Here is an 18964-nt window from a genome sequence, read left to right on the forward strand (position 1 = left end):
AGACTGACATTGAATAGCAAACTGTTTTTCAGATAACAAGGTCTGAATATTCCTTAATTGACACAACTTAAAAAATACAGCCTTAACCACAGTATTAACCTGAGGAATCAACAATAAAGAGGAATCCAGGAGGACATCAAGTATCTCAGATACTTTCTCTACCTTCAAAATCAAACCGTCCAACATTCTGTAGGAACGACATTGTCTCTTCGACTAAACCAAAGATGTTTTGTCTTGTCTTTGTTTAATTTAAACCCTTACAGTGGCACTCTGCTCTTCAATTCTATTTATACACAAGACAAAGGAGGGGGTAAGTCTTTTTCAACTGGTATTAATACAAACATATCATCTGAATATGAAAACAACTTAACCCCAATGAATAAACTCTTGCAATTTTCAGCAGAGAAAACTATGTGCCGATTCCCGGCACAGGCAGCTCTTTGTGACTCTGGGCAAGTCACTTAACCCTCCATTGCCCCATGTAAGCCGCATTGAGCCTGCCATGAGTGGGAAAGCGCGGGGTACAAATGTAACAAAAATAAATAAATGTGCCCTGAATTTTAATCTTGTTAGTGAGCATAGCATAGCAAAACACCTGTACATTGTCATCCTTCCCAACTTTACCTTCACCAGCTCTAATACAGGTAGGTCAGTGCTTCAATTCTCTGTCTTTATCTGGTGCCAAGAAACCTCGGTGTTCTGCATTTCTCAAGCCTGACCTAGGATGCAGGGTACCTCTGGCTTCTAGAGTTGTTTCTGTCCACCAATAGAAAGCTACCTGCCATGTACAATTATTCAAAGTCTACTTTTCCACTCTTTTTAGGAGACTGTGACCAATGAAAGTTGATGAACTGTGAACATGAGTGGGACCATTATACCCAACACCCCCATCGCTGTGGATTTCTGGCAGATCAAGAAGTGTAACCACGTGCACTTGTTTTTCCTGTCCCACATGCATTCAGACCACACCGCCGGATTATCTCCCAAATGGAACAGGCCTATCTACTGTTCTCCTCTTACAGCCAAAATACTCCAACTCAGATTACAGGTATGAGGGGTATGTTTAAATGAATAAAACACTCTAGTGTTAGAGCCTGAGACAGTTCAGTATCACTAGCAGAAATTGGCTTGTCCTTGAAACCAGTCAGCATCTAGCACGGAGATGAATTACTTCAGAGGAGAGGTCCATTACACAGAGACCTTTCAATCAAGCGCTTCCAAAATGTGTCTTTTTGTTAAGTGTTTCACATTGTTCAGCTGTCATGACCTTCCAACCCTGGGGCGAGGTTCTTACTTTCAATGAAAGACATCTGAATCGTCTCATCCAAGAAGTTGATTAAATTGAGAAAAGAGACCTGAACCATCCACCCTCTGAGACACTCCTAGATAGATGGACCAATATCATCAATCTCAAGAAGAATATCATCAGGAACGAGGGGTTACTGAGAGGACGGTCACAAGGAAAGCGAGAGCGACCCAAGAAAGAGCGGAGGAGGCAAGCACATGTCCCGTATGAGCAGGAAGCTTGCCCCCTGGTGGGTAAAAGAGTAGGGGAAGGAAGGGACAAGGCTAGGAACTACCGACCCCATAATGCATCTGACCCAAAACAGGACGAGGAAGCAGTGGGGGAGGAGCATCAGGATTGGGAGATGAGTTCCAATCAGGGTAATGATGAACAGCTGGGGGAGCCTGAGTGGGAGGAGGAGGTGATGGAATGGGATAAAGTGGAAGAGTCAGGGGAGAAGGAGGAGGAAGGAATGGAGGTGTCGGCTTGGGCTCAGTCTAGAGGAGCCAAGGTGAGAGGTTTGCTGGCTGCTGTCTTTCCTAAACTGAGTGGTATTGGAAGAGATGAATTGAGACAGTTGGGGAAGAGGCTGTGGCAGAAAGTAACCCAGAGATCGAGGCAGAAGAGAGAGTGAAACTACCGGCTGGATGGAGAAAAGGAAGATAACACTGAATTGCTGTGAGCTTTATGTTGCAAGTCAAGGAAGGAATCCTTGGGTTAACCCTGTGGATATTAACAAGGGTTAATGATTGAAATGTGAACTTTATGCTGCAATTCAAAGAAGGAATCCTCGTGGAGCCCTGTGAATATTAACAAGGGTTAATGTTGAAGGAGGAAATAGCATCAGGTATTGCAAGAAAGATGAACTGTGTTGTGTGAAAATAAAAGAGGAATTCTTTTAAGATATGACTGAAGTTTTTGGTCATCCTTTGAGAAAATACTATTCATAAAAACCACCTTGAGGTATGACTGAATGAAAGGAGGACACGGAGGTGGACCTCAGAATGGAGAGTTGCCCGGGGCAGACGGAGCAGGAGGCGTAGTTGGAACAACCTGGCTAAGCAGGGTCAGCCATGGCCCAGGAGTGGAAGGGTGACCGGCCGACAATTGGCATGATTAATTATTGCAGAGCCAAGAAAATACCTAGAGGCCTCCACATTCAGAAGGCCCCAAACATGTTCCAAGATGACCAGGACTTCCTTAACAAATGGTGCTGTATTTTGAACAAGTGCTCTTTAGATTTAATGATCTTGATAGCAGATACTGCAAAAAATAGAAGTAACATGGTAACATAGTAGATGACGGCAGAAAAAGACCTGCACGGTCCATCCAGTCTGCCCAACAAGATAACTCATATTTGCTGATTTTTGTGTATACCCTACTTTGATTTGTACCTGTGCTCTTCAGGGCACAGACCATATAAGTCTGCCCAGCACTATCCCCACCTCCCAACCACCAGCTCCCAACCACCGGCTCTGGCACAGACCGTATAAGTCTGCCCAGCACTATCCCCGCCTCCCAAACACCAGCCCCTCCTCCCAACCACCGGCTCTGGCACAGACCGTATAAGTCTGCCCAGCACTATCCTCACCTCCCAACCACCAGCCCTGCCTCCCAACCACCGGCTTTGGCACAGACCGTACAAGTCTGTCCAGCACTATCCCCGCCTCCCAACCACCAGTCCCGCTGCCCACCACCGGCTCTGGCACAGACCGTATAAGTCTGCCCAGCACTATCCCCGCCTCCCAACCACCAGCTCCGCCTCCCGATCTTGACTAAGCTCCTGAGGATCCATTCCTTCGGCACAGGATTCCTTTATGCTTATCCCACGTATGTTTGAATTCCGTTACCGTTTTCATTTCCACCACCTCCCGCGGAAGGGCATGCCAAGCATCCACTACTCTCTCCGTGAAAAAATACTTCCTAACAATTTCAAAGAAAATTGTGATTTTCTTTTGAATGATCTTAAAAGGGATGATTCTAACTATGAGATGGTACTCAAGGATGTCAATCATAAATTAGACAAATTCAAGCAAGACCTTAGAGAGAGCAAAGATAGCAAATTCAATAGGGATGAGGCTGACTATTGCAAAGGGTCTATTTATCCCTTCAGCAAAGCAAGAGTGTACACTAGGGCTAGACCAGAAAAGGCCCCTACATCTAGAATTCTACATCTAGAATTATGCCCATAGGCCCACTTCACCACAAAAACACGTATAGAGAACATAGCAGAAAATGAATTAGAAGCGAGTCTGGGGACATCTTCACATCTCCACTCAACAGTTCGGCCCAACCTCCACCTCCTTCCTCCCCACCACCACCCTCCTCTCCATTACATGATTCACAGCAGGCTTTTTTAGATCTAATGTGGGAGAAACAAGAAAGGATGCAACTCTCACGACCACATCACCGTGTACAGGAGAAACCCCATCCACTACAGAACAGGTTTTACCAGACCAACAGAGGATGTGGACGAGGCAGAGGCATGTTTAAGACATATCCCCCGATGAGACGGGACCACAGAGTGGACAGCTGGAGATAGAAATTCCAGTTTTCAACCTCTCCGATACAGAAATTTCAGCAAACTAATATAAGGTATTCCAAAAACGTCTTTCATTTGTACCTACAACCAAATACAACCCTTTTCAGACATGTATTAACCTGTTCAAGTTTGTCCGTAAATTACAAATTTCTGAATTCTTTTCACAAAGGGCTCCAAACATAGACGTATCAGTTGTCAAACATCTATCTACCTGGATACCTCCAGGATCTATGGACCCCTTGATTCACGCCTTTTACTCTTGCGTTATAAATGACCTTGAGATGATTGAACAGAAGCAGAAACATCGCTTTTTCAATATGACAAAGGAAGAAATTATAAAACCTGCAGACAAAGGGGGAGGAATAGTCGTACTTGACAGGGAGATGTATGTTACTGAGGTCCTAAAGCAGCTAGACAACACCAACTATTACTCACGTTTGCCATCAGATCCCACTGTCCGGCTGCAACAAGAAATCAATACCATTATCGAGTTCTCTTCAAAAGCTGGCTTTTTGACACAGGAGGAGTGTCAATACCTCCGTGCTTAACATCCCATAACACCAACTATTTACATCCTACCTAAGATACACAAATCTCTCACCAACCCACTGGGCAGAACAATCGTCTCCGCCAATGCCTCTATTCTAGAACCACTCTCAGTCTTTGTGGACTTCTTTCTGAAACCGTATATACCTCAGATTCCCTCGTACGATCGGGACTCAACACATATGATCCAACTCATTCAGGATTTCCAAGAGGATCTCACCGATATAATACTAGTCACAATGGATATGGAATCACTTTATACTAATGTTCCCCAGCTTGAATCTCTCATCATCATAGAAGAAGTATTAAGAACTAGAACCACTCATAGACGCATTCCAAATCATTATTTTTATTCCTTTTATCATTATTATCTTTTACTATGCTTAGTCACTCTTAGGTTTTTTCATTGCACTGCCCATCCCTTGTCATCCTCATTCTTTGTGGCCAAGTATGCTCTGTGTTTACTCTTTCCGTTTGCTTGACCACACCCCCTTTTTTTCCACCTTTCCTTCCTTTTAAGAGACCAGCTGGTTTCCTCTCCTTCATTGCTGCCTCCAGCTGTTAGTTTAGTGTCACTGCAGCTGTTTTCAGCTCCAGTTTTGTTGACCCTTTTCTTCTCTCATGCATTTATCTCGTTACATTTTTGCCTGCAGCCCTCTAGCTACTGTCAGATTTTCCACTAGCTCTATCCATATCGTCACTCCGTGTTTATTCTTACTCTTTCACCTCCACTGCCTCCACCTTTAGGACTAGCTGCTCCTCCGCGTTTCTGAACTCACTTCCTGGTTATATTTCTCTCTTTCAGCTGTTATTTACTGTTCCTCATCATACCGGACTCTTGCACATGCTTTTCCCTCCCCGCTCAATTCACAGCCCTCTCTAACAGTACTGCCAACAGATCTCCCTCTTCCTGAGCCCATGTGGGCTCTTGCCATTTATTTGCGAATTGCACTCTCCAGACTTTTTTGTTCACAAGTTTTCCTTTTCTGTTTGCCACACCGTTTTGTCTGTCTTTCAAGCACATGTATTTGTTATTCACTTGTAAATCGCAATCCTCAGTACATTATGTTTACAAACACTCTTTTTCTGTTTGTCATCCCCACAGTACTTTTGAATGATTGTTTTTTTTAAGCCCGTTCATCTGTCATTAGCCTTTTTAAAGGTAGATATTATCCCTTTTGTTTTGTTCCCTTTTGTTTTTCCCCTTACCCTAAGCTGTTTTATTCCAACTAAATGTATTTTTCATGTTCTGGCACTCTTCACTGTTTCAGGCTTGATTTGACTACTTCATTTATGGTGTTCCATTCATTGGTTTACACATCATAGTAACATACATAGTAGATGACGGCAGAAAAAGACCTGCACGGTCCATCTAGTCTGCCCAACAAGATAAACTCATATGTGCTACTTCTTGTGTATACCTTACCTTGATTTGTATCTGCCATTTTCAGGACACAGACCGTAGAAGTCTTGCTCAGAACTAGCCCCAGCACCCAAACACCAAACAGGTCTGCATTTATTTTCATATATTATCCATACCTGATATCTCCTATAATTATTAGCCTTAATCCGGCAAAAGGATGAACAGAACTGTAGTTTCATGCTGTTTTTTTTTTTTTTTTTACAATTTTATACTGTTATTTATTTCATGGTCCATTTTAGAGTTTCTTTAATTTCATCTTATTAGTCTCATGTGATTTACAGTTTCTTTGGATGTTTATCTTTTCGGTACATGGTTTTTATGTATCTTTTTTTTTTTAAACCTTATTGTTTTATCAGTCATTACCATTTATATGATTGTTCTAAGTTTTATATATTTTTGTGTACTGCTATTTATATGACTGTTGTAGGTTCTATTTATTTGAATGTATTATCATTGTATACCTATCTTGACTTGTAGACTCCTGAAGCAGGCGTTTTTCGCCGAAACACGGCTCCATGTCGAGTCTTTTAAATTTTCATTTAAGAAAACATTTTATTTTTTACTTGTACCCGCGGTGTCTTGGGAGTGTCGTGTTGATCTCGCTACTTTTTTTTTGCTGTTCTTCTATTTTTATCCAAGTAGCGGATCCAGTTTCTCCACTCTTTGTTGGTTTTTGTTTTCAGCTGTCAGGATACCAGGAAGAAGAGCGACGGGGGCAATTTTAAACATTGGTACTTCAGTACAGGCGCCCTAATACTGTGTGCCCAGATTCTATTAAAGAATACTAGCGTAAGGCGCAGGGGCATGGCCAGACTTCGGCGGGAGGGGGGTCCAGAGCCTGAGGTGAGGGGGCACATTTTAGCCCCCCCGGCGCCGCCGCCGACCCCCCCACCATTGCCGACCCCTCCCGCCATTGCTGACCCCCCCGCCACCACCTTTGACACCCCCTGCCAACAACCCTCTCGACCCCCCCTCCCGCCGCCAACCCTCCCCCGCCGCCGCCGTGGGCTACCTTTGCTGGCGGGGGACCCCAACCCCTGCCAGCCGAGGTCCTCTTTTTCCGGCGCAAGGCTTCATTCTGTTTCTCAGTCTGACGTCCTGCAATTGCTAACAAGCAATTATCAGCACTAACTGGTAATAATTAGAGTTTATGTGCACTACTCACTAAGGGGTCCTCTTATCAAGCTGTGGGAAAAAGGGCCCTGCGCTAGCAGCAGGAGCTGTTTTTCCCCAAGCGCCAGGGCCCTTTTTACCGCAGTGGGTTAAAAAAGCTCCCAGAACGCATGGCCATGCGATGTGAGAACTCTTACTGCATGGCCATGCGGCAGGGAGCCCTTACCGCCACTCACTTAGGTGGCGATAAGGTCTCCCGCTCTAACCTGATGGTAACCGGGCAGCACACGGCAATGCCCAATTACCCAGTAGAAAGGTTATCGCCGCGCTAGCCATGTCCGGGGGGGGTTCTTTTTCCCCCGGAAATGGCTCGCTCAGGGCGCAAATTCTGCTGGCGGCCACGTTCAGCTAGCGGTAGTCCCGGAAGAGCAAGTGGTACGCCCGTACTGGGCTGACCAGTGCTCTGTAAAAAGGCCCCTAGGTTTTCGTTGACTTCGGTTATCGTTGGTTTCGGTTTTCGTCAATTTTTTCCGCAAAAGATTTGTCTCGGATTTCGTCGGCGTGCCCACACGTGACCTCGCTGCTAATTTTGCGAAAACAAAGGGCGAGCCACGCGTTCTCCTGCTCAGTGTGGCGTTGTTTCTCGTTGTGTGAGCGTCACTCCGCTCATCTAGCCAAACAATTCAATGTTAAATATTCACTGGATTTACATTGATTCATATGGAAATAATTGCCTCGGTTTTCGCCCATTGTTGTCGGACGGATTATCGACGAAAACCGAGGTATCACTGTAGTCTGTGAAAATTCTACCACGCAGATGCCAAAAAGGGGTGTGGCTACGGGAGCAGGCATGGGCGGGTTGTGGGCGTTCCAAAAATTTACAAGCGGTGTTATAGAATAACCTGCTCCGCGCCTAAAGTTAGGCATGGACATTTAAATTCTAGTCGCATGGACAGATTTAGGTTAATTAGTTAGGCGCAGTTTACAGAGTACGTCTAAGAGTGTTTTCCTTCAGCGTCGATTTTTTAGGTGACGTATTGAATTAGGTCTATAATGTGCACTGCATATGCCTAGTAGTGCTGTAGAAACAATAAGTAGAATACAGAATTTCCTTCTGAATATGCCAAAGCTGCTCCCATGGGGTTCGCAAAGTATTTTCAATCTCTGCTACTGCAGGAAGCAGCCCTTGATTTAGTGCACGTCTTTCCTTCCCAGGTGAACGGTCGATGGATCCATCCTTTAGAAGAGGGAGTGCCTCACATGCTGAAGCTGGATAACATTAGAAAGGAGACCATGACGGTCACCTTAATTGATGCCAATCACTGTCCAGGCTCGGTCATGTTTCTCTTTGAGGGCTACTTTGGAACCATCCTGTACACAGGTACCTCGTGTTTTGTGAACTTTCAGTGGAACCTATGAGACATGTGAATGTCTCTAACAGTTGGTTTAGTTTATTAACTTACTAGTAAAAAAGGCCTGTTTCTGGAAGAAATGAAATGGGTGCTAGCAAGGTTTTCCTTGGAGTGTGTATGTTTCAGAGAGTGTGTGTGAGAGTGAATGTGCGAGTGTGTGTGTGTGACAGAGAGTGAGACTGGGTGCAAGTGCGTCTGTCAGAGAGAGAGAGTGTGTGTGTGAGATTGAGAGTGTATGCCAGGGGCGCCCCCCTCCCTCCCCTCCCTCCGAGTTCCAGGGTCGTCCCCCCCTCCCTCCCTCCAAGTTCCAGGGTCGCCCTCCCTCCAAGTTCCAGGGTCCATCCCTCCCTCCGAGTTTCAGGGTTCCCCCCCCCTCCGAGTTTCAGAGTTCCTCCTTTCCTCCCTCCCTCCGAGTTTCAGGGTCCCCCCCCCCTCTGTACGAGTTCCAGGGTCCCCCCTCCAACCCTCCCTCCCTCCCAGTTCCAGGTTCGTCGTCCCTCCCTTCCTCCCTCCCTTCCAGTTCCAGGCCCCCTCCCTACGAATTTTAACAGTCATCTTCACTTACCTCGTTGGGGTTACGTCGGCCGCCAGCAGCAGTAAAAGGCGTGCAGGCTCAGCCCTTCTCTCTCTCTCTCAGCTGTGGTCCCACCCTCATTTCCTGTTTCCGCAAGGGCGGGACCACAGCTGAGAGAGAGAGAAGGGACAAGCCTGCACGTGTTTTACCATTGCTGCCGTCCGCCTTAACCCTGACTTGGTAAGTGAAGATGACTTTTAAAAATCGGAGGGAGGGGGCCTGGAACTGGGAGGGAGGGAGGAAGGGACGACGACACCCTCACGCGTGTGACGAACCAGGAGATGGATACAGCATTACAGGCAGCACGAATCCTACAACCCTTCGCTGCCACGGAGTCAGCTTCAGAACATTGGAGGTGCTTTTTTATTAAACTAGAAATTCTGCCTATACCTAAGTGGAGTACAACGAACATAAATCAATAAAGTACACAGCTAGTGAGTATTTATCATTTGAAATTTATGACACTCTGGATGCTGTATAAAAGTTATTTCTTCCTTGTTCTCAGGTGACTTCCGCTATACACCCGACATGTTGAAACATCCAGCACTGAACAACAGGAAGACAATAGATGTCCTGTATTTGGACAATACAAACTGCAATCCTGACCGTGCGCTCCCTTCCCGTCAAGAAGCTACCAGGCAGATCGTAGACCTTATCAGACGTCATCCGGAGCACGATGTCATGATTGGCAAGTTTAGAAACTCAAAGCTGTCATTTTTCATTCGTTTAAAATTCCTGTCTCATTCAACTATTTTTTTCTATGTCTTTCTTCTATGTTTGTGCAGCGCTGCGTACGCCTTGTAGCGCTATAGAAATGCTAAATAGTAGTAGTAGTATTCCTTGGTTTCAGACTTTCCTATTTGCCTAGTCACCTCATTCCCTTCCCAGCCCCGTGTTCTGAGGTATGTCCTAGTCCTGAAAGCTATATTTCAGGAGGCATGGACGTGGTTTGTGTGGAAGAGGGGGGAAGGGTTGAGGAGGTAAGGCAGGGCAAAACACTGCAGGACCAAGTGCTTCTTTCCCATCCCTCCAACACAGTCCAGCATCTTCCCCTTCCTTCCTCCTCTCAATCCTTCCTGTCTGGCAACAAGAGAATCAATGAACCGCACAGGACCACATGGGGGAGAAGAAAGATGCTGGATAAGGGATAAAAGAGGGGAGATGCTAGACAAAGGGAATAGGGAACAGGGAGACAAGGAAGCTGACACAGGCAGATGATATGCTGGGAGATGGTCTGATGCTAAGGGAGATGGCTGGCAGATGTTACTGATGGGACAAGGGGGCTGATTTTGGGAGAAGGGTCTGAAACCGAGGGTAGGAGGGCTGGAAGAATCTGGCTTTATTCTGGCAGAAGTTGAGGATGGAAGAAGGGAGCTGACGCTGGCAGTGCTAGGGCTGGGAGTTGAGTTGGGAGGAATCTGATGCTGGGACTGAGAGAAGGGGACTGGAAGCTGACCGGCTGGGGATGGGAGAAGTGGGCTGACTGGGAAATTCCGTGGAAGGGAGAAGGTGGCTGATGATGGGCATAGGGGTAGACCTGAGAGAAGACAGCTGATATTTGGGAAAAGGGTGTGATGCTGATTCTGGCAGATGTAGAGATTGGGCAAGGGGGCTAATGCTGGCAGAAGCTAGGGGTTGAATTGGGAGAAGAGGGCTGATGCCAGGGCTGAGAAAAGGGGGAAAATTCTGACAGGTGGTAGTGGGAGAAGGAAGATAATAATAGGGAGTGAGAAGGAAGAAGAGAGGGTGAGCCAGGGGCATGTGCAGTGGGAAAAGGAGATTGGGGAGCACAGGGATGGGTGCTGAAGGCAAGAAATTAGACAGCTCACGAACACTTTCATACGGCAAAAATCCTCTTCCAAGGAGCCTGATTTAGCTTTCTTTTCTTATCCTTCCTATAAAACACTTGACCCAACTAATTCATAACCCTATTTCCCTGACTTTCTGGCTTTAAGAGATTCTGTCACACAATACACCTATTATATACAGGCAGACTCATGCCCCACAGCTGCCCCTTCCCCCCTCACATTGTTTGGTGCTACAGCTCATGATAAAAAAAACATGCGACTTGTACAGTCAGGTGGATACCCACAAGCACTTACTGGTAAAGCCACCCCTGAATCTGACACTGCAGAGATGGCTGCAGTAGAGACGATCAATAGTTTCTCCTCCTTTCATTCCGTCCAGTAACTTCAGCTGTACGGGAAGGGGGGAAGATAACGTTTTAACACATTCAGTCATTTTCCCTTTTTCTTCAATGTACAGCGCTTCACAACACTGCACGACGTATCTAGATCCCTGGCAGCGCACAGCACTACGTGTAAAAAAAAAACATTATCGCATTTGTAATCTACAAATCTATGCATGACCTGTATAGCTGGCCTCTCTCAAGTTCGACACGTGCAAACCGTTTGGATCCTCTGTCATAAGTGGTGCAGTGGTTAGAGCACAGGTTTTGTAATCAGAAGGTGGCTGGTTCAAATCCCCCTATTACTACTGTTTGCCCTCCCGCGGGAGGTGGTGGAAATGAAAATGGTAACAGAATTCAAACATGCGTGGGATAAACATAAAGGAATCCTGTTCAGAAGGAATGGATCCTAAGGAGCTTAGCCGAGATTGGGTGGCAGAGACGGTGGCGGTGCTGGGCAGACTTATACGGTCTGTGCCAGAGTTGGTGGTAGGAGGCGGGGTTGGTGGTTGGGAGGCGGGGATAGTGCTGGGCTGACTTATACAGTCTGTGCCAGAGTCGGTGGTGGGAGGCGGGGCTGGTGGTTGGAAGGCGGGGATAGTGCTGGGCTGACTTATACGGTCTGTGCCAGAGCCGGTAGTGGGAGGCGGGACTGGTGGTTGGGAGGTGGGGATAGTGCTGGGCAGACTTATACAGTCTGTGCCAGAGTCGGTGGTGGGAGGCGGGGCTGGTGGTTGGGAGGCGGGGAGAGTGCTGGGCAGACTTATACGGTCTGTGCCAGAGCCGGTGGTGCGAGGCGGAGCTGGTGGTTGGGAGGCGGGGATAGTGCTGGGCTGACTTATACGGTCTGTGCCAGAGCCGGTAGTGGGAGGCGGGACTGGTGGTTGGGAGGTGGGGATAGTGCTGGGCAGACTTATACAGTCTGTGCCAGAGTCGGTGGTGGGAGGCGGGGCTGGTGGTTGGGAGGCGGGGATAGTGCTGGGCTGACTTATACGGTCTGTGCCAGAGCCGGTAGTGGGAGGCGGGACCGGTGGTTGGGAGGTGGGGATAGTGCTGGGCAGACTTATACAGTCTGTGCCAGAGTCGGTGGTGGGAGGCGGGGCTGGTGGTTGGGAGGCGGGGATAGTCCTGGGCAAGACTTCTACGGTCTGTGCCCTGAAAAGGACAGGTACAAATCAAGGTAAGGTATACACAAAAAGTAGCACATATGAGTTTATGTTGTTGGGCAGACTGGATGGACCGTACAGGTCTTTTTCTGCTGTCATCTACTATGTTACTATGTTATGCAATGCATTATGTACCGATCTTCACGTTTTTCTTTCTGTCATCCTTTCACCATTCGCATTTTATTGTATATTTTACAGGTCTTTACAGCTTAGGAAAAGAGACGCTGCTGAGAGATTTGGCTGTAGAATTTCAAACCTGTATCAGGGTCAGTCCCAAGAGACTGGAGCTGATAAACCTGCTGAAACTTAAGGATGTTTTCATCTTGGAGGAAACAGCAAGTAGCGTTTGTGCAGTGGAAAGAAGGAGAAGATTTTACGCAGTAGATCAGTCTGAAATTAACTATAACAGCGTGATTAAGTGGAATAATTTCTATCCAACAATAGCTATTCTCCCCACAGGCAGGGAAGCAGAAAAATGTAATAAGAATGCTTATGTTATTCCTTATTCAGACCATTCGTCTTTTCAGGAGCTGGGTAAATTTGTGGCTGCGTTGACACCCAGCTCCATTGTTCCTATTGTGAAGAGCTACATGTGTGAAACTTACTTTAAGCAGCACCTGAGCTCCCCTCGAACGACTCTTTCCAATGTTACAATTCCAGAGTCGGTGCGGACTTTTATGAGGGAGCGAAACAGAAGGCAAACGGTTTCTAGATGTTTCCAAAGGACAACGATTCAACGTGTCCCCAGAGGTGTTGTGTTTGAACCTCTGGAAGAAAGTTTCACACGGCCGATGAGTGCTGGAACTCAAACGGTCAACAAGTCCGAGACTCTCTTTTTGTCGCAAAAAAACCATTTGGCACCGTCATCAAAAGATTCTGCCCTTTTACCTAAAAAAAAAAAAAAAAACAGATACAGTACTGGGCTTTTCAAGTAGCAGATTGTGCAAGGCTGAGCATCAGAGACCCCGAATGTAACCTTTGGACCCGGAACTGGTCTTATGTGTCTTTGACTCACCCCCCCCCCCCATGTAGCTACCTCTTCCCCTTCCCCTCACAGTCGTCCCCTTTTCTTCTACCCTTGCCCCTCTTACCCCAATAACTTCTTACTCAACTTGACACAGTTTGGAAGTAAATAGGCCGCAGCTTTGTTTATTAAAGATAACAATTATAACTATAACAAGAACCATACACAAGCTCTTCACCCGAGCTACTATACTGGAAAGATTATTCACCTCTGAATATAGATTCTTTCTTTCATCGCCCTGCCTTGACAGTTAGGGCATAAGGATATGGCATGGATTTTCATACCTCTCCTTTCCAGAGGTATGCGGCTCCTAGGGATAGAGTGCTGACGTTCACGCAGCCCTCTGTGTAAAAAGGTTGCCCACATTTATACTGCTTTCTTTGAACAAAGTTCAACCCAAAGCAGATTACAAGATGCAAAAGATACAAACTTCAAATCCATCAGTATATAATATGAATACATTAAAAAAAATTCAATGTAATATTAATAATTTGAGGCAAACTATATTCTGTCCACTCTCATGAAGGCAAGACAGGGCATTTACTTCATGGCTGTCCCGAGGGTTATGCAGGTGATGTGGCTGCACAGGGCATGAGGGATGCACGGATGAAAAAAAATCGCTCTCTCTCCATTGTCTCCTCTATGGGGACCCACAGCACAGTGGACGGGGTGCTAGGGGGAGTGTTACACGGGGCACAAGTCTTGTTTGGGATGCTCCTGCTTTAAATTCAACAACTAATTAAACAACCCCTTTATCACCCACAAGCCAGCCTAGCATCCCCAAACATTAGTTTTTTTTAACGCTGATAGTCTGGGGTACATGAATATGGATAAGATGAGTCTGTTATCTTTCCAGCTATTATTTTATTTTTGTTACATCTGTACCCCGCACTTTCCCACTCATGGCAGGCTCAATGCGGCTTACATGGGGCAATGGAGGGTTAAGTGACTTGCCCAGAGTCACAAGGAGCTGCCTGTGCCTGAAGTGGGAATTGAACTCAGTTCCTCAGTTCCCCAGGACCAAAGTCCACCACCCTAACCACTAGGCCTCTCCTCCACTGTTGCTACTATTTGAGATTCTACATGGAATGTTGCTACTATTGGAGATTCTACATGGAATGTTGCTATTCCACTAGCAACATTCCATGTAGAAGTCGGCCCTTGCAGATCACCAATGTGGCTGCGCAGGCTTCTACCTGTGGAATAGCAACATTCCATGTAGAATCTCCAATAGTAGCAACATTCCATGTAGAATCTCCAATAGTATTTATTTATTTTTGTTACATTTTTACCCTGCGCTTTCCCACTCATGGCAGGCTCAATGCGGCTTACATGGGGCAATGGAGGGTTAATTGACTTGCCCAGAGTCACAAGGAGCTGCCTGTGCCTGAAGTGGGAATCCAACTCAGTTCCTCAGCTCCCCAGGACCAAAGTACACCACCCTAAACACTAGGCCACTCCTCCACTGTTGCTACTATTTGAGATTCTACATGGAATGTTGCTATTCCACTAGCAACATTCCATGTAGAAGTCGGCCCTTGCAGATCACCAATGTGGCCGCGCAGGCTTCTGCTTCTGTGAGTCTGACGTCCTGCACGTACGTGCAGGACGTCAGACTCACAGAAACAGAATCCTGCGCAGCCTTCTACATGGAATGTTGCTAGTGGAATAGCAACATTCCATGTAGAATCTCTAATAGTAGCAACATTCCATGTAGAATCTCCAATAGTTGCAACATTCCATGTAGAATCTCCAATAGTATCTATTTTATTTTTTGGCTCAATGCGGCTTACATGGGGCAATGGAGGGTTAAGTGACTTGCCCAGAGTCACAAGGAGCTGCCTGTGCCTGAAGTGGGAATCGAACTCAGTTCCTCAGTTCCCCAGGACCAAAGTCCACCACCATAACCACTAGGCCTCTCCTCCACTGTTGCTACTATTTGAGATTCTACATGGAATGTTGCTACTATTGGAGATTCTACATGGAATGTTGCTATTCCACTAGCAACATTCCATGTAGAAGTCGGCCCTTGCAGATCACCAATGTGGCTGCGCAGGCTTCTACCTGTGGAATAGCAACATTCCATGTAGAATCTCCAATAGTAGCAACATTCCATGTAGAATCTCCAATAGTATTTATTTATTTTTGTTACATTTTTACCCTGCGCTTTCCCACTCATGGCAGGCTCAATGCGGCTTACATGGGGCAATGGAGGGTTAATTGACTTGCCCAGAGTCACAAGGAGCTGCCTGTGCCTGAAGTGGGAATCCAACTCAGTTCCTCAGCTCCCCAGGACCAAAGTACACCACCCTAAACACTAGGCCACTCCTCCACTGTTGCTACTATTTGAGATTCTACATGGAATGTTGCTATTCCACTAGCAACATTCCATGTAGAAGTCGGCCCTTGCAGATCACCAATGTGGCCGCGCAGGCTTCTGCTTCTGTGAGTCTGACGTCCTGCACGTACGTGCAGGACGTCAGACTCACAGAAACAGAATCCTGCGCAGCCTTCTACATGGAATGTTGCTAGTGGAATAGCAACATTCCATGTAGAATCTCTAATAGTAGCAACATTCCATGTAGAATCTCCAATAGTATCTATTTTATTTTTGGCTCAATGCGGCTTACATGGGGCAATGGAGGGTTAAGTGACTTGCCCAGAGTCACAAGGAGCTGCCTGTGCCTGAAGTGGGAATCGAACTCAGTTCCTCAGTTCCCCAGGACCAAAGTCCACCACCCTAAACACTAGGCCACTCCTCCACTGTTGCTAATATTTGAGATTCTACGTGGAATGTTGCTATTCCACTAGCAACATTCCATGTAGAAGTCGGCCCTTGCAGATCACCAATGTGGCCGCGCAGGCTTCTGCTTCTGTGAGTCTGACGTCCTGCACGTACGTGCAGGACGTCAGACTCACAGAAACAGAATCCTGCGCAGCCTTCTACATGGAATGTTGCTAGTGGAATAGCAACATTCCATGTAGAATCTCTAATAGTAGCAACATTCCATGTAGAATCTCCAATAGTAGCAACATTCCATGTAGAATCTCCAATAGTATCTATTTTATTTTTGTTACATTTGTACCCTGCGCTTTCCCACTCATGGCAGGCTCAATGCGGCTTACATGGGGCAATGGAGGGTTAAGTGACTTGCCCAGAGTCACAAGGAGCTGCCTGTGCCTGAAGTGGGAATCGAACTCAGTTCCTCAGTTCCCCAGGACCAAAGTCCACCACCCTAACCACTAGGCCTCTCCTCCACTGTTGCTACTATTTGAGATTCTACATGGAATGTTGCTACTATTGGAGATTCTACATGGAATGTTGCTATTCCACTAGCAACATTCCATGTAGAAGTCGGCCCTTGCAGATCACCAATGTGGCTGCGCAGGCTTCTACCTGTGGAATAGCAACATTCCATGTAGAATCTCCAATAGTAGCAACATTCCATGTAGAATCTCCAATAGTATTTATTTATTTTTGTTACATTTTTACCCTGCGCTTTCCCACTCATGGCAGGCTCAATGCGGCTTACATGGGGCAATGGAGGGTTAATTGACTTGCCCAGAGTCACAAGGAGCTGCCTGTGCCTGAAGTGGGAATCCAACTCAGTTCCTCAGCTCCCCAGGACCAAAGTACACCACCCTAAACACTAGGCCACTCCTCCACTGTTGCTACTATTTGAGATTCTACATGGAATGTTGCTATTCCACTAGCAACATTCCATGTAGAAGTCGGCCCTTGCAGATCACCAATGTGGCCGCGCAGGCTTCTGCTTCTGTGAGTCTGACGTCCTGCACGTACGTGCAGGACGTCAGACTCACAGAAACAGAAGCCTGCGCAGCCTTCTACATGGAATGTTGCTAGTGGAATAGCAACATTCCATGTAGAATCTCGAATAGTAGCAACATTCCATGTAGAATCTCCAATAGTAGCAACATTCCATGTAGAATCTCCAATAGTATCTATTTTATTTTTGTTACATTTGTACCCTGCGCTTTCCCACTCATGGCAGGCTCAATGCGGCTTACATGGGGCAATGGAGGGTTAAGTGACCTGCCTAGAGTCACAAGGAGCTGCCTGTGCCGGGAATCGAACTCAGTTCCTCAGGACCAAAGTCCACCACCCTAACCACTAGGCCACTCCTCCACTCCATATTGAAACCATGTCCTTCTAATTCTGTTACTTAATTTTTACTATGACATCCATGTTCTGCATGTAACACCAATTGCTATCTTCTATTCTGAAATGGCGAATGCCATAACGATATATTGTAAGCCACATTGAGCCTGCAAATAGGTGGGAAAATGTGGGATACAAATGCAATAAATAAATACATAAATAAATAAATAAGTTTAAGCTATGAGTGAAAACCTTGAATATCTTAGTTGGAAATGACTTCTGTTACAAAATATTAAATGTAGAAGACAACTGTTGTCCTAAAATTTCAAATAAAATTAATCAAAGTATTGAGCTGTGGAACTTGAGGGGAGGGGCAAAATGGCACAAAGGAGCAGAGGCATCCGCCTTAAATTTGTGGGTTTTTTGTTACTTACGTTGCAATTTTTTTTCTCAGTTATGGGGGAAAAAAGGAGAGAGAGCTTCATTCTAGCTCCCACGAAGTTGGCAACTCATTTTACTGTCACTAAAAAGGTTCATTGTTTGGGAAGATCTCTACTACTACTATTTAGCATTTCTATAGCGCTACAAGGCATACGCAGCGCTGCACAAACATAGAAGAAAGACAGTCCCTGCTCAAAGAGCTTACAATCTAATAGACAAAAAATAAAGTAAGCAAATCAAATCAATTATTGTGTACAGGAAGGAGGAGGGTAGGTGGAGGCGAGTGGTTACAAGTGGTTACGAGTCAAAAGCAATGTTAAAGAGGTGGGCTTTCAGTCTAGATTTAAAGATGGCCAAGGATGGGGCAAGACGTAGGGGCTCAGGAAGTTTATTCCAGGCGTAGGGTGCAGCGAGACAGAAGGCGCAAAGTCTGGAGTTGGCAGTAGTGGAGAAGGGAACAGATAAGAAGGATTTATCCATGGAGCGGAGTGCACTCCAAGTCTGGGTGAGAGATCATCTCGCTGCTTCTGACGCATGAGCCAACCAATTGAAAAGCCGGTTGACCAGGCGAGTGCATTATTATTAGCATTTGTATAGCGCTACCAGACACACGCAGCGCTGAACACCTGACACAAAGAGACAGTCCCTGCTCAAAAGAGCTTACAATCTAAGTAATACAGACAAACAAGACAGTTACGGGTGAGGGAAGTAATGGGTGAGAAGGGAGGAAGGGACAAGGGGAGGGCAATTGTGGCTAGGAGCTAAAAGCAGCAGTGAAAAGGTGGGTTTTCAGCATGGATTTGAAAACAGGTAGAGATGGAGCTAGACGTATAGGTCCAGGAAGTCTATTCCAGGCATAAGGTGCTGTGAGAGAAAAGGAGCGAAGCCTGGAGTTAGCAGTGGAGGAGAAGGAGGACGACAAGAGAGACTTGTTCACGGGGAGGAATGTAGGGAGAGATGAGAGCAGAGAGGTAATGGGGAGCTGCAGAGTGGATGCATTTAAAGGTCAGTACGAGAAGTTTAAACTGAATGCGGAAGCATGTCAGCAAACTGTTGGACAGGACTGCTGATCATAGCAAAACAGGAAGTTTCAACAAAGAGTCTGTAGAGCAGCAGCTTGGACAGCCCTG

The 18964-nt window shown here is 46.3% G+C and overlaps 1 protein-coding gene across 1 annotated transcript; it reads left to right on the plus strand.

Annotated features, from left to right (window-relative positions):
• Positions 1-859: 859 nt before the first annotated feature.
• Positions 860-13260, plus strand: LOC115481918 (5' exonuclease Apollo-like). The gene is made up of 4 exons (XM_030221386.1): positions 860-1048; positions 8125-8290; positions 9401-9583; positions 12448-13260. The coding sequence occupies exons 1-4, from the start codon at positions 860-862 to the stop codon at positions 13182-13184; spliced, it is 1275 nt and encodes a 424-aa protein (XP_030077246.1). The 3' UTR covers positions 13185-13260.
• Positions 13261-18964: the final 5704 nt, after the last annotated feature.

This window comes from Microcaecilia unicolor, chromosome 12 (genome assembly GCF_901765095.1).
Source record: "Microcaecilia unicolor chromosome 12, aMicUni1.1, whole genome shotgun sequence".
NCBI classification, from domain to species: domain Eukaryota; kingdom Metazoa; phylum Chordata; class Amphibia; order Gymnophiona; family Siphonopidae; genus Microcaecilia; species Microcaecilia unicolor.

Bases quoted from the DNA above. Each gene is read 5' to 3' on its own strand.
- LOC115481918 (XM_030221386.1), top strand. From the start codon at position 860: ATGAGTGGGACCATTATACCCAACACCCCCATCGCTGTGGATTTCTGG. The intron at 1,049-8,124 runs GTATGAGGGGTA...TTTCCTTCCCAG, and splicing joins TACTCCAACTCAGATTACAG to GTGAACGGTCGATGGATCCA. The intron at 8,291-9,400 runs GTACCTCGTGTT...CCTTGTTCTCAG, and splicing joins TGGAACCATCCTGTACACAG to GTGACTTCCGCTATACACCC.